We start from the raw sequence: 14,634 nt of genomic DNA on the forward strand, positions 1-14,634 counted from the left end.
AGCAGAGCGTATATTTGGCATATTCTTAGGGTTATTGCACTCTTGACAGAAGTCAGTTAAAACTAAAAGAACAGAGTCATTTGATCTAATATGAGAAGACTGCTTTTGGCCACAGACCTGAGGAGCCAGTGGAAAGTGCTCAGTGCTGGTTTAGGGTTGTAGGTGGATTAATGGCTTGAGGGGGTATAACTCCGGCTGTGCTGATCAGAGTACTGTTTCTTTGTGTTTCAGAGAACAAGATGTTTCTAATGTATTTTACCTTCCAAAAATGCTTGCCATATAATTAGCGTTTTCTCTTACAATAAATGTGTCTACAGGAATGGATGACTAAAAAAATTCATTTAATGCATTTCAGATATGCAAACATCAAACCTATTACTGGACTGAAACTGTGATGCAGTTGTCCCAGTTTTAGGTACTTGAGTTCAAAATACCTCTAACTCTACTTTTCTCTTCAGAAAAACAGTCGAGAGGCAATGGCAGATGAAGGGTTCTTTGATCTGCTGAGTCGTTTCCAGAGCAACAGGATGGATGATCAGAGATGCTACTTTCAGGAGAAGAACAGGTTCTCAGCTGCTTCAGTGGCAACATCCTCTACTCCACCTAAAACAATGCGAAAATGTAAATTTTTAAAAGTAAAATTCATATCTGACTCTACTTCCTACCAAACGCTATTTTAAAAAAGCATTTGCATACAAAACTTACTATGGAAAGGAAATTATTTCTAGGCTAACTTGTTTTCTTCCTTCCCCACAGCCTTTTCTACATCTGTAGTTTCCCCCCACACAGATGAGTTTCTAGACCTACTCGCCAGCTCGCAGAGCCGCCGGCTCGATGACCAACGTGCCAGCTTTAGCAATCTACCTGGACTTCGTCTTAACCAGCAGAACAGTCACTCAGTCCTGGGTCATCTCATGGCGCGTAACAACAACAGGGACCTAGATGATGAGTTCTTTGATATACTGATAAAATGTCAGGTGAGGATTTTTTTTTACAATTATTTAGAATATGAGGTTTTAGAGATTTGATTTATGCATCCTGCTGTTTGGTTTCTGCACATAAGCACCTTTATTATCACATATATTATGATAATAATTGATTTGGCAGAGGAAGAACATAGATGACTAAAAATTAGGATTTTTTTAAGTTGTTGTTTGTGTTGCTGCTTGTTGTTGTTGTGGGTTTGTTTGGTGGGATATTTTGTTTTCACATTTCCTCCCCCTTGTTTTGATTTACTAATTGTGTGTCCAGTAAGTGTAATTTTAGTATTGATACCATGTTAATCATTTACAGTAACAAATGCTGAAAAAGTGAAGGAGCACAAGCGAGACTATTAAAACAAATATATAAAATGATTTTAAGAGGAAGTGTTTATATCTGGCTTGTCAGGAGGGCACCTGATACACTGGGAATCCTGGATTCTCAAAGAATTCAATATCAAAGTTTAGTGGTAATAGTGATTCTCATTCCAGTTATGTTCAGTTTAAATAACAGTTCATAGCAACTGACAAAAGTGTTGCTGTGTTTTACTTCCTGTAGAAGGAAAGGAAGACAACCATATTTTCTGTTATAGGAAACCAGAAATACCGTATACCTACACTTAAAATTATTCTTTAGGGCAAAGGATGCTTAAATCTCATTCTACACTATGACGAACTAAACTGGGGGATTTATTTTCAGACAGATGGAGACAAATGGTTTGGAAGAACCACTTTAGCTACACTTACACTCCTAACTTGGTAATTTCATTTGAAAAGTTTAACCTGGAAACAAAAGTTACAAAATAAATCTTTCTAATAGCCTTAAATCTGAAACCAAAAGCTTTTAGTATTTTTTCACTTACTTTTTCACTTATTTTATATATTCCTGTAACGTGTAGCTTTACTGCTTGGCCTATCTGTAGGGTTCCAGACTGGATGATCAAAGATGTGCTCCTCCCTCGTCTACAAAAGGACCAACTGTACCAGATGAGGATTTTTTCAGCCTGATTTTACGGTCACAAGCTAAGAGAATGGATGAACAAAGAGTCCATTTACCCTCAACTATAAAGGGACCAAGTTCTAGCTGAAGAAACAAACAGGCATGTACTGTACAGTAGTGTCTTAGGTATCATTTTGTTTGCTGGAAAAACATAATGCCTTCTTACAGAAGATGCAGGTAGTAGTTTTGCCCCCTTTCTAAAAATTTTTTCGGTGAATAGCAGCAGTATCACATTTGTGACCAGTCATTGCTGCTGCCGCTTTTTAGCTGTGTCCGAGACACTGATTACTGTGTCCCTCTTAACTGCCTCTAGTCTATGAACATTATAGAGATTTTCCCATCAAGGTACTGTCATTGCTGAGGTGTGGATTCTACGACTGTCTCAATCCAGTGTAAGACCGAAATTTGTCTATTCTTTTTAAAGAACACTTGATTTCTTTTTCCTTGTACCTCCCTGGAAAGAAGTCCCGTTTTCTTTTGTACTTTTTTTAAAAGATAAAAAAATAATTGAGAAATAGCTTCAGTACTTAAATCTGTCTTTGCAAAAACAGAGTTTGGAAGAAACAATCATTTTTTATTAAATAAAAAATATTAAATCAAACTCTAGTTTTGATTGTTTAATACAAAAGGAATCTTTTCAAAACATACTGTTTTTTTTTGATTACATGTGGTTGTTTCCTGTATTACTAAGCTCAGTTTTACAATCAGAAGGATTTTTTAAGATATACTGAAGCAAGTACTGTTCTATCCTTTGTGTGGTACAGGCTCATCACCAGCGGCAGCCCAAGAAGTGTCAGGGAATCACAGGGGTGGGAGGTGCTTGGCATTAAGTAATTGACTTTAAAATGCTACAAAGAGGAAATCTATGTATGCTGCTTTTTACTTCACCTCAGCTACTTCTACTCTCAATAAGGATTGACCCCTTGATGGGGTAGTTCAAGTATAGGGATTGTCAGTTACAAATCAGTGATTTTAACACCAACAGTGGCTAACTGTTCACTTCAGGTATTTTTTATTTAACTATTATGCACTTGAACAAATATCTATTGTTACTTTTAGCTTCAGAGTAAAATGTCATCCTAGGAATAGTTAAACAGATGGACTCCAGATAATGCAAACTATGTCACAATTACTGGAAGTTTTACAAACATGCTCTTATAGCTTTTGTAGCACTAAAATTGAATCCTACTGAAACCAACACTCATGCTCCTGCTTTTAAGGAGAATTGCCAGAATATTCTTAGAAACATATGTTACCATTAGCTTATTGTGCTAATCTTTGGTACTTATCTTCTAATAAACATCTGCTACAACATCACTTCTCTGCAGCTAGAAGATAATCATTAAATTGTCCTAAAACTGAGCTGACTCATTTTAAAGAATATAAAACAAAAGTCCTGAGACATTTGAGCTGTGATTTGTCTTATGTGTGTTACATGAATATCAGCAGCTTCCTTCAGATCATGTGACAGTAACCTGATGAGACTTACGGTTGCTAGACCACAATATCAGTGCTTTTCCACCACTGTCTGGTTTTCCTCAAAACTTATTAACACAGATTTCATTTCAAACAATCAGCAACACTCCACAAGCCTGTTTTCTTGGCTATTTAAAGTTGTATTCTTATTTAATACATGTATTCCAAATTACAGAAGCAGGACCTATACTCAGTCTCTGTTTTTAACCCCCCACCTTAGAGCTGTGCATACCAATACTCTGACCAACAAGAAGGTCCCATCAGCATACTGATGTTCTTTTCTACTTTTGAGAACTCCAGAAGAACAAACAGAAGTTTCTGACAACTAAAGATTAGAGAAAACTTACAGCAGAGCTCAGGCTTCCTCAGTCTCCCTCCTGTGAGTCACGTGAGCTGCTCTTTGTCTTCTCTTCACACGGTTCCATTGCAGAATTCCTTTGTTTGAGGTTTTTACTAGGATCACAGTTTTCTCCCACCTCTTGCTGTGTTTTAGCTGGCTCCTGTTTCTGCTGCTCAGGTGCAGGTTCTTCAGTGTGGTTTTCAGCTGTGGTAGTTTCTAGTCTACAAACTTCAGACTCAGTGCACAATCTAGTCTGTAAAAATTAATAGTAAGCTATTAATCAAGTAATCCAAAGTGACAGCATCTATCGTTTCAGGTGCAGCTTGGCTCAAGGGGCAGAAATCCCCCAAAAGGTGTCTGGTCTTGTTATTTCCTGGGGAACAGTACATGTAAATAAGCACCATTTAGAGCACAAGGCTGGCTTTAATTTTCTGTAGTGTACAGTACAGTCAGCAGTGCCTTTTTTCCACCACCTTTCTTCTGTGGGGAATCATTATTGCCCCTAAGTACCAATCTCTCAAACAGAAGTTACTTCTTTAAAGAAATCTTAATTCAGTAGTTTCCTGCCACGGTTAGCCACTGCAGGGTATTTTTCCAGAAAAAAACATGCCCAATACACCTCCACCAAACAGTTCTATAGGGGTACAGGCACGATTTGGGTGTTAAGCTTGTTGCTTAAACATTCTAACAGATGACACTGAAATCTATTAAATTACATCCAGGTCAAAGAACACCAGGCCTAACATACATGAGGTTCTGGTTTGTGAGACTCTTCTACTTGCGTATGTTGCTTATTGCCTGTATGCACAACATCAGGACTTCTTCCATTTTCTGGTCTCAGAGAAGTGTCTTCCCTGTCACAAGGTCCTCTAGAAACATAAAGAGGCTTCTTCGAATAACAGCCATCTCCTTTGCTCCCATCATACTGCCCAAAGTCTATCTTGTCCTGTTGATGGTCAGGTGGAAGAGGACTTCTCTTCTGAGAAGATGTTAAGTATCTTAACACAGATACTGATGACCCTGCGCCATAGCAGAAAACCTGGGGGAGGGAAGAGGAATAAAATGTCAAACATTTGCAGCTTCCAGTTGGAAGGAAATTCCAAGTCAAATATGCTGCACAGTAGAGACAAGCTTGCTGCAGTCTGAGCACACTCACACACTGAGTTCATCCCCAATGTTACACTAAAGATGCTGAAAGCTCTAACTTGATGCTTTTTATGTACAAAGCACCAATTACGTACATCACTGTTTAATGACACGAAGAAATAGGAACTAAGCTGCAATGAACTGTCATAGAGTCTAAGATTTTAAGCAGTTTAATGCTATTTTATCCCATTTGGGGAGTGGAGGAGAGATGTGGTTTTTAAATACAAACTTACCTATTCTAATTGCTAAACCAACTGTACTAGAAAGACTTTGTCAAGAAACAGTTCCCTTGTAGAAATTATTTTATGTGTGCTATAAAATATGTTAGTAGTACAAGTAAGAAATAATATAAAATTATACTTAATATATAAAAAATAAAACTGAACTTTAAAATATTAGATAAATGTATACAAACCAGGACAGCCAGAGCCATAATAATTAGCACTGGAATCTGCAGGAAAAAAGGGATCTCCTTCATAACTGCTTTGATGAATTCACCAATACCTTGTCCTACGTGCTTCAAAGGCTCTGTTACAAAGTTGGTGAAAGTAATTGCCAGTGCCTACAAAAACACAGACAAAACGGCCATTGTTGACACCGAGGACAAACAGGAAGGTAAACAGTCTCTATGGGCTGGGCATACACCATACCTTGGTGGGTGGAACCAGCAAAACGGGATTGACGAGTAGAGTTTCATAGTACTTCTGACAAGGATCGTCCTGAAAGGTCCATTTACTTCTGAGCCATTCTGTAGCCAAAGCAGAGACTTGGTTTTACTACTTCAAACAGTAATTTTTTTTATGACAGAGCCATAATACAGAAAGTAGCATTTCAATTACAGATGAAAGGAAATCCCTCCTCTAGATATGGTTCAAAGCTTGGGTTTATTTTTAAAAGTCTCTGATTAGCACTGCAGTGCAGTTTATCCAGTCATGAGGATGCGGGCAGGAGAGGAAAGGCTGGAAAGAAAGAGAAGAGACTTAATTTTCTTGACTAAGACATGGGAGAGCCTTTCTTAATTAGAGGAAATTAGTCCTAGAAGCTTCAGAAGAAACATAAGTCTTGTCTGTGGGAACTATTATCGAGCACATGTTGTCCACAGCCACTGCAACAGAAGTGCCAAGCTGCACATAGATCAAAATGTGTATTTTGCTTGCAAGATTTCAAGGGACTATTTTAGTTATAAGCATAAAGTCTTACTCCTTAAGGGAACTTCTAAGGTAAAAAATGGTAATTTATGACATCAGTGTTTCTGTAGTTTGATTTCAGTGCAGTCTGACCATAAGCCACTGAAATTTGACATAAACAGAATGATCATTGGCAATAAGTTATAGAGGGAAGACCATAACAAGCGCTCATTAAGAGTTCCCATCACTAACTTACCTGCTATAGCACTGGTAACAAATAATGGCTAACAAAATACTCAGCTTTCTTTTAAATTAACACCACCAGAGTACATTGTTACAGGTCCATTGTACACGCCTGGCAGATGAAGAATCAAAATCTTTTTCTTCAGTCCTGCCCTTCTCTCTCTTGAGTAAATGGCACTGGGTGGTCCTGGGGGAGGGGAGCTCGGTAATACGGTCTAAGTTATAAGGAAAAGAAGTAACACCATGACATGCTCCTAGCACAGTTTTGTGATCAGGTCTCCTCCAAAGGCCTAGAAAAGAAAGTCTTGTGGAATGGAAAAATGGAAAAGCCATGTACTAATCATAGACTGGTTTGGGTTGGAAAGGACCTTAAAGATCATCTAGTTCCAACCCCCCTGTCATGGCAAGGACTCAGACTAGACTAGGCTGCTCAAAGCCCCATCCAACATGGCCCTGAACATTTCCAGGAATGGAGCAGCCAATACCTTCCTGGTCAACCTGTGCCAGTGCCTCACCACCCTCAGAGGGTAGAATCGCTTCCTTGTATCTAATCTAAACCTATCCTCTGTCAGTTTAGATCATGTATCACTGAAAAAAATTCAATGTCCTACCCATGAAGAAATTGTGAGTATTCTTGGATACTGTTACCAAATATTTCGCAATCTTAAATACAATTACAAAACACTGAAGCAAGTATTTACCAATCAGACTTTCCTTCCAGTTGAGCTTCTCAGCACAGACATTATCAAACTGCCCCATTTTTGCGATTTCTGCTTGGTGTTGTGCAAAGGCCAGCTGTGGGAGAACAGGAATTGCTTATGAAACAACACGCAATGGTGCGGGGTGCAGCACTGCTCCTGAGCTAGTGACCTTTGTGGTAATCACCCAGGTCAATCTGTGTGAAGAAAAACCTGCTACCTAAACAATTTAACAGAGTTAAAAACTAAGTACTTCCTGGAAATGGATACAAAAGAACAGGATGGCTACTTCCACGTTACCCTCCAAATGGAGGCTGAATTACCAAAAGACTGAACTCCAGTATTCAAAGATACCAGTTCAGGGCAAAAGTAATCATACAGTGGTTTGGGTTGGGAAGGGCCTTAAGATCATGTAGTTCCAACCCCCCTGCTATGGGCAGGGACGCCTCACACTAGACCACGTCACCCAAGGCTTTGTCCAACCTGGCAAGTCTGACAACATCTTGATTCCTTCAGACGTTTTTGAATTAAAAGCAGAAAACCCTCCCTGCAATTACCAATTAAAACATCAGGACAGCCCGTTTTTGTTTTTAAAGTAATTCCTGTTAACAGATACCTCTAGTCATTATTTTTCTGCCTTACAGTTTGCAACTGATCATCAAATAGAAAAAATTAAGTCAAATCATCTGTTCAAAATCTCAGACATTCTTCATCAACTCATTCCGCCTGTGTTCAAGAGCCATCCCACCCTCGGGCACCCACTGCTCCTGGGCCTGACAGGCTGCAGTTACATCCTGATGGCAGAATACGAGGACCAAGATTTTGTGGCTGGACTACAACCTCATAGCACAAATTCTGCCTCATCAAAACCACCAGACAGTAAGCCACCTGATCATCAGTAACGAAACATTTATCTCTGGCCTGTCACACGTTAAATACAGTTTCAGCCAGGGGGTCTTTAGAAAGATACACAACCCCACAACCTATTTCTGTAAGACTTTTCTACCAAGCTGTGTTAGCCGAGTTCGGTCTCCCCTGCCCACACAGCAGTCACAGAAGCACCACTGTACGAGTTCTCTGCCCCCCTGTGGCAGGATGAAAGCCAGCAGCGTTTCATTTGTTTAAGCCCAATATACCTGGAAATATCCAAGATCCCTCTATCTATTTTGCTGTCAATTACTGCTTTATATAAACTAACTCAAGGAACTAAATAACCTTAACTCCCTCATAACTGTAACATTTTAAGCCTAAAAGCCATTCAGATTTCAAACAACTTACCTTATACAAATAAAGCCAATTCCAAGCAAAACTGATGAGGAAACTTATTAATAGCACTCGTTTCAGCTGAACAAACCAATGAATACGTGTCCAGAGCTCTGTAGCTATTACAGTCACAATACACACTAAGCACAACAGTATCTGAAAAATAAAAGATGAAGAAAAATTCTGATGTGGGGCTGGAATTTTCCAAGCTTACTGCCAGTACACAGGAGGGATCTTCCAGCTTTTGCTTTACTAGCATCATTTCATGGAACAACTGACGCACAGTTTTTCCATGCTTTCACAGCAGACCAGCAGCAGTACAAGGCAGAAGGGTTCCATGGTGTTACTGGCAGTCATTCCTACCAAGGCCTGATGGTGCAGTTGCTCATTTCTTTCTTGTGGTATTTAGTTATTTCTTCCTTACAGTATTTATCATGTTACCTACCATACTTAAACTGTAGCATTGGCATAATTCAGTATTGAGCAGTATGTGCCTGGTATGAACCACAGAACCACTGCTGCCAGCTCCTGCAGTCTGGTTAAGAGCAAACCGGTTAACAGCAGCAGGACTTCAGTGGAGCCCTTCAGTCCCCTTCCATCTGAGGAGCCCCAACAGCGAGGTTATGCTACTCACAGCTTGCTTTCTTCATTTGGCTTCTGTGGACCTCCCTCAGAACTAGACAGGCTACTGTCAAGATTACATGGGCATCAAGCGTTAGCACATTCTGCACTGTAAAGATTTATTCAGAGAGCTTCAGCTTATTGGGGATCCTCAGCCCAGCACTCTAAATCCATTTTAGAGAATACAGCATCACACAGAGCCATGCTCATCTCCTCTCCAACACTATATAATTTTTTCCCCCCAAAATTCAAAAAACCCCATGACCTTTAATACCTCAAATATGTACTTCTCTCAATATAAATATATTACCACTCCTGCAGAGGCCAACAACTTCAGCATCTATTTGAACAGGAGACAAATCAGGGAAATTTATAATGCATGAGTTGCAGTCTAAGTGCTAAGAAAGCACTGGAGTCTACTCGAGCACCACAGACTCCCAGAGTCTAATGAGTCTTGCAACAGGGATACAAAAGGCATACAAAAGGTGAATACCTCACATCTACCTTCAGCAACCATGAAACAAGAGTGACGCATTCAAAGTACAGTGGGAAGAACCACTGCAGCTGTCAATATTCATTGACCAGACTTGCACAAAGAAACCAGTAATTTAAAAACCCACAAAACAAAAATCTTTTTCTCTTACCAGAAACATATTATATAGCTCTATTCCAAAAGTGTCTTCAAATCTCCAGTGCCAAGCTTTATAATCATGGTTCTTAAAATTGATCAAAATGTCGCTAAGTGCATCATCTACAGCACCCGACTGCCACGTTTCCTCCTGCAGAAACCGGAGGATCTCCAAATACGTCTGTTTTGTAAGGATGATCTCAGCATCATAATGGACATGGTCCACGTTTTCCTCAGGCTGAATTGAAAGCAAAGCAAAACAGTGTTTAAAAGCTACTAGAAATACAGATGAAAGCCTGCATCCCTAGGCAAAAACCTGCTTAGGTGCCCTTCACTCTGCACCAGCACCTTTTTGAAATAGACTGCAGGATGAAGACATGGGACAGGGAGCACACTGTTTCCACAACTTAATTGTTCATTGTTCTAAAGTACATAGAGCACAAATTCCGCTGCTTTGTGTCCTTTCCAACTCGACAGCAAAAACCCAAAAAATTCAGTGAGTTCTCACCTGTTATTACAATTTTAGAACTACTGCTCATGAACAAGTGGTAACTATGAATGTGCCGTGTGTGCCCCCATCATGGCTGGGCAACACACACAGAAGCTATTAAATACTGAAATAACAAGTTTTATACTGCCAAGTAGCATGTTCTTTGTTAAATACTGATTTTGCTATTGCCAAAAATATATTCCTGCACCTCTGAATAGAAGAAAAAAAAAAACAGAAAAAAACCCCAAAAAAGTAAAAAAAAAGAAGAAAAAGAAGAAAAAAAAAAGTAAAAAAAAAAGTACAGAATGGTTTGGGTTGGAAAGGACCTTAAGTTTATCCAGGTACAACCCCCTGCCATAGGCAGGAATGCCTCACACTACACCAGGTTGCTCCAAGCCCCATCCAACCTGGCCTTCAACACTGCCAAGGATGGGGCAGCCACAGCTTCTCTGGGCAAAAGAGACTATTATATTGTCTTCAATTATATAGTCTATCTTTATTATATTATTTCCTTATTATATTATTGTCTGTCTTAATTATATTGTCTTTTATTTTATTAAGGCAGACATACAATAAAATAATATAACCATATAATAGACTGTACAATCAAAGACAATATAAGAAGGTAGTAACATGATTCTTCTATGCCAACTCTAGTAAGCTGCTATTCCAAGATGCTTAATGAGGTAGAGTCTGAAACCAAGGTCACCTAAAGGGTCTACAAACAAACAAGACCTGTCTCTTCCCAGTTTAACAACCATTAATGTGAACTGAACAGGGTATGACCAGAGCTGCATCACAGGAACAGACTGAGATACAAGACTGAATTCCTATAGTCTTCCTCTGGATGTTTTTTGTATCAAACCAACTGTGTCTCCTGAGCAAACACAGCTAACTCCCAGCAACATGGATGCCCACACTTTTATCCTCTCTTCCTCTGCAATTCAGTTCCCTTCATTCTCATTTAAAGTACGCCAGAATAATGCATCAATACTTGGTAACTGTGAGAAACACATAAAGCAGCAATACGAACCCTAGTTAATTTTTTAATGCCAGTTCCAATACTCACCAGGCCAAGTTTTCCAGCTTCATTTAAAATCTTATTTAAGTACCGCTTAAAAATATAAAAGCTTCTGCTTTCATGGGATTTGGCAATCCTCTTCTCACAGTCTGCAACCTGCAACGGGAAGACACTTTATTCATTTCTTCCTCAAACCAGCTTGTTCATAGGAGAAAAGAAACCCCAACCAACACATGTAACTCAGGATTAAGTGAGGCACATTAATTTAGCACTAATCCTGTGATTAGTACACCAGATAAAGAGTGCATGCAGTTATTGAAATACCACTTCCCATGGGTCTGGCCAGTACTAGAGATTTCAGCTCTGCTAACAACTAGGTTTGAATACCAACCTCAGTGAGACTAGGGGAAAAAAAATAAATCTGGATTTCTTTAAGTTTTACGTTTACAACAGAAAAAAAAAAAAATTGAAAATATACTAACAACATTAAAATTACATATCCCATTGGGTCTCCAAATGGCTGAGGGAAGTGAGAGCCCCCGGTAGCTACTCAAGGATCACGGCATCCCCTTGATGTCAGAGGACAAAGCAGCATTGGGTGTCTTAATAGCAGCCTCTCAGAACTGCAGTGCTGCACAAAGTGTCAGCCACAAACGTGTCTCTGTGCTCACAACCCAGCCCCTAAAACACGACAGAACTGAACAACTTAGAAACAAAAAGCCAGCTTTCTTCACTTTTGGCAGCACAGGGTGACATCAACACCAGGGGACAGAGGCACATAGCTCCTATCAGCCTCTGTTACACTACACATCATTTTGCGTAACAGACCTCAGTAGGCAGAGCAACAATTTAGAATTAAGTTCAAACCACCCCTAGTCTCTCCTATGATTGAAGAGAGTTCCCTTACATAATGCATGTTATTTTACAAATCACACCAGCAATTCACCTGTTCTATACTATCCAGAGAAGCATCATCAGAAATCACAAAGTATAAAAGGCTCAAAAATACTCACAAGTTCCATACTAACCTTCTGTTGCAAAGAGTCTACTGCCCTGGAGCAACTCGATATTTCAGTACTGACTGAATTGCCAGTCTCTTCCTCAGAGTTGTGGTAGTTTGCCTTAAATTACATCAGAAAAACACGTATTTTGAGAATCGCATAACTTGATCGAAGTCCCATGTTGTGCTTCTATGGTCAGATAGATCACTTTAACAGGAGCAAAGAAGCTAAAAACTGAGCATTGGCCTTTGCTGTCAATACTCTCCCCGCAATACTCCAGCTGCCTCTACTGTTACTTCAGGCCCCTGAAGGAAAACTGCTTTACCTAAATGCACGCTGCCTGCAAAAAGTGAGGTCTTGCCCTGTCCTCCCCCACCTGCCCTTTCCCCTCCCGTGAGGGCCTCAGATTAGATAATCCCACTGGCTATAACTGACTCAGCAAGCAAAGGGGCAGCAGACACAGCCCTGGTCCAGCCAGCCACACAGCCAGCCAGCAAGCAAACACAAGCCCCACTCTAGGTCACATATTCCCTTTCATGTTCCCTCTTCACCATGAAACAACCTTTTTCTTCTGTTAATTGCTCAGACTTAGCTTTAGCAGAGCTGCTTCTACACAGCCAGGTACGCTCAGTGAGGAAGGGCTCCAAAAGGAAGCACAACATCACACAGACCAGTGAACTCATACTGATAAAAAACCATGGTTCTCAGGACTGGAGTGGCCACATACCCTGACTACCTGCAATCTTGCACCGCAGAGCAGAAAAGAATCCTGACAAGATGCATTAACCCAAAGCAGTCATTTTCAAAACACAGTTCTATTTCTGTGGGAGACAGCAGTAAAACTCCCAATACTGTTTCTTCAAACCTGAAGCAGTTGGGAACCATGTTTAAAGATGCCAAAGCTTGCTTAGGTTTGGGGATGCAAATGACCAGCAGGTGGACTTGGGGCAGGGTGAGCCCAAGGGGGGAGTTCTATGCATCAAAATAACGCAGATTTGTTTTTTAAGCTTCAGAAAATTGCACCTGAAGCATCAAAATGGTATTATTCAAAACCACAAAACCTAATTTGAAAGCTGAAAAGTGACAACAATCAAGGGTGTCTGTACAACCAACCACAGGTCACAGTATGTGCACGCAGATACTGGATAAACAACACGCATCTTACATACATCCCTCATACAAGACAACCAAGACAGTTCTCCTTGTTAAAACTAGCTTTTCATACTTCATCATCTCCTCAATGTTCATGAATTATTAACAACATAGCGCTTAGTGTCTGTTTTGACATTCCTTCTGAAAGCTCTGATGCCCAGCATCACAAACCACCACTGACCACAATAGTCTCATAAAATAAACCAGGTTTATTCCCATACTGCTGGCGAACTGGATAATTCAAGTGAAATATAATCATTAACCGTGACTCCCCCGATTTTATCAGCTAGAAACTTAATTTTCCAGATATTTAACATTCTACCTGAGAAACAACAACAGCTGCTTAACCAAGTCCTTTGCACAAGAAATAACTTGCTCCAGAAATCAACTGCCAACCGTGAAGACAAAAGACCCAGCCCTGTGGCTTCATCAGTGCCACAGCTACTCCTCAGGAGAAGAGCTCATGATCCACAATAACAGAGATACCTAGTTTTCAACCTTTCAATTTAAACAATGGGAACACAACACTCTTCTGCATGAGAATTCAGATGCAATCTTGTAAGACTTCAAAAAGGCCATGATTCTACTGATTTCTAATGCCATGATTTAAGGCCAATCTTCCAACAGCGTGTGGCTGAAGGACTGTTTGGCAGAGACAGACACATATGTACTCATGCACCCTTTCTTTTTCTACCTTGTAAGGTCTCATTTTTCCTGATGCTGCATCGTAGTTGAGCATATCCGTGGGGTCAATCCATTCATCGTCTTGAACTTTACTGCTCCCTGCTAGCACAACTGCACACAGCACCAAGGCAAACAGCATCCTGTATCACTGAACAGAACAGGAGAATCAGGGTGTTACGTGCTATACAAACACCTGAAACAAACTTGCAACCCAAGACCAGCATTCTCCAGCGTTGTTTAAGCAAGTTCTCCATCGAGCATGCTAAACGTCAACTTACACGTTGCTCTTCCCCAAAGAAAACGGTCAGGAACGTGCAGCAATGGGGCTGTACCGTATGACTGCATCAATACCGCTGTCTGCGGCTATCGGCAGGCGCAGCGCCGCTAAGCACGATAAACCCGCGCAGAGCTCCTCCGGGCTTCCCGACGAGGCTGCAGCTCCGCTGTCACTGCACGTTCCCCGGCAGGACTCGCAGGGGACATGAGAGCATTCCTGCCCTGCCCGCTCGGCGCTGCTCCCGCAGGCCCGAGGCCGCCCTCCCGGCGGGGAAGCCGCGAAGGGCCGTAAGCGCTGACACAGCTTAAACAGGGACCCCCCGTACTCCTTCCTCTCCTTCGCTTCGGCCTCGTCTCCCCGGTTCGCCACCGCCGCGGCCTGAGCAGCCACCGGCCCTGTCCCCGCTCCTCCCCGCCCCGCCCGCTCACCGCCACAACCGCGCCGCTCCAGGCCGCTGCTGCCGGGGAGGGGCCCCGCGCTGCTCCCG

General features: G+C 41.1%; 2 protein-coding genes across 7 annotated transcripts in view; one reads left to right on the plus strand and one right to left on the minus strand.

Annotated features, from left to right (window-relative positions):
* The window catches only part of GPSM2 (G protein signaling modulator 2), a 30,326-nt gene extending 27,928 nt beyond the window's left edge, over positions 1-2,398 (plus strand). For 3 of the 4 annotated variants that reach the window (XM_057429227.1, XM_057429230.1, XM_057429229.1), the window contains 3 exons: positions 459-621; positions 757-977; positions 1,904-2,396. In XM_057429227.1, the coding sequence (XP_057285210.1) occupies positions 459-621; positions 757-977; positions 1,904-2,068 (549 nt within the window). In that variant the 3' untranslated portion in view covers positions 2,069-2,396. Of the gene's footprint in view, positions 1-458; positions 622-756; positions 978-1,903 lie in introns of all 4 variants that reach the window. The other variant, XM_057429231.1, reaches the window with a different exon arrangement.
* Positions 468-14,594, minus strand: CLCC1 (chloride channel CLIC like 1). 3 transcript variants are annotated; one of them, XM_057429233.1, is made up of 13 exons: positions 14,576-14,594; positions 13,881-14,018; positions 12,062-12,154; positions 11,082-11,189; positions 9,539-9,760; positions 8,289-8,429; positions 7,014-7,107; positions 6,555-6,602; positions 5,593-5,690; positions 5,358-5,504; positions 4,545-4,835; positions 3,804-4,049; positions 468-603 (listed from the first exon to the last, which is right to left on the minus strand). In XM_057429233.1, exons 2-12 carry the CDS (start codon positions 14,007-14,009, stop codon positions 3,822-3,824), a joined length of 1,599 nt encoding a protein of 532 aa, XP_057285216.1. In that variant the 5' UTR covers positions 14,010-14,018; positions 14,576-14,594; the 3' UTR covers positions 468-603; positions 3,804-3,821. The 3 variants fall into 3 exon arrangements, with proteins under 3 accessions (XP_057285216.1, XP_057285215.1, XP_057285217.1); XM_057429232.1 differs by having other exon boundaries at positions 6,525-6,602; XM_057429234.1 differs by lacking the exon at positions 6,555-6,602.
* Between the last annotated feature and the right edge of the window lie 40 nt (positions 14,595-14,634).

The sequence above is a fragment of the Pezoporus wallicus genome, unplaced genomic scaffold (genome assembly GCF_028554395.1).
Source record: "Pezoporus wallicus isolate ANWC-B61680 ecotype Strahan unplaced genomic scaffold, APGP_CSIRO_Pwel_v1 contig_593, whole genome shotgun sequence".
Classification (NCBI taxonomy): domain Eukaryota; kingdom Metazoa; phylum Chordata; class Aves; order Psittaciformes; family Psittacidae; genus Pezoporus; species Pezoporus wallicus.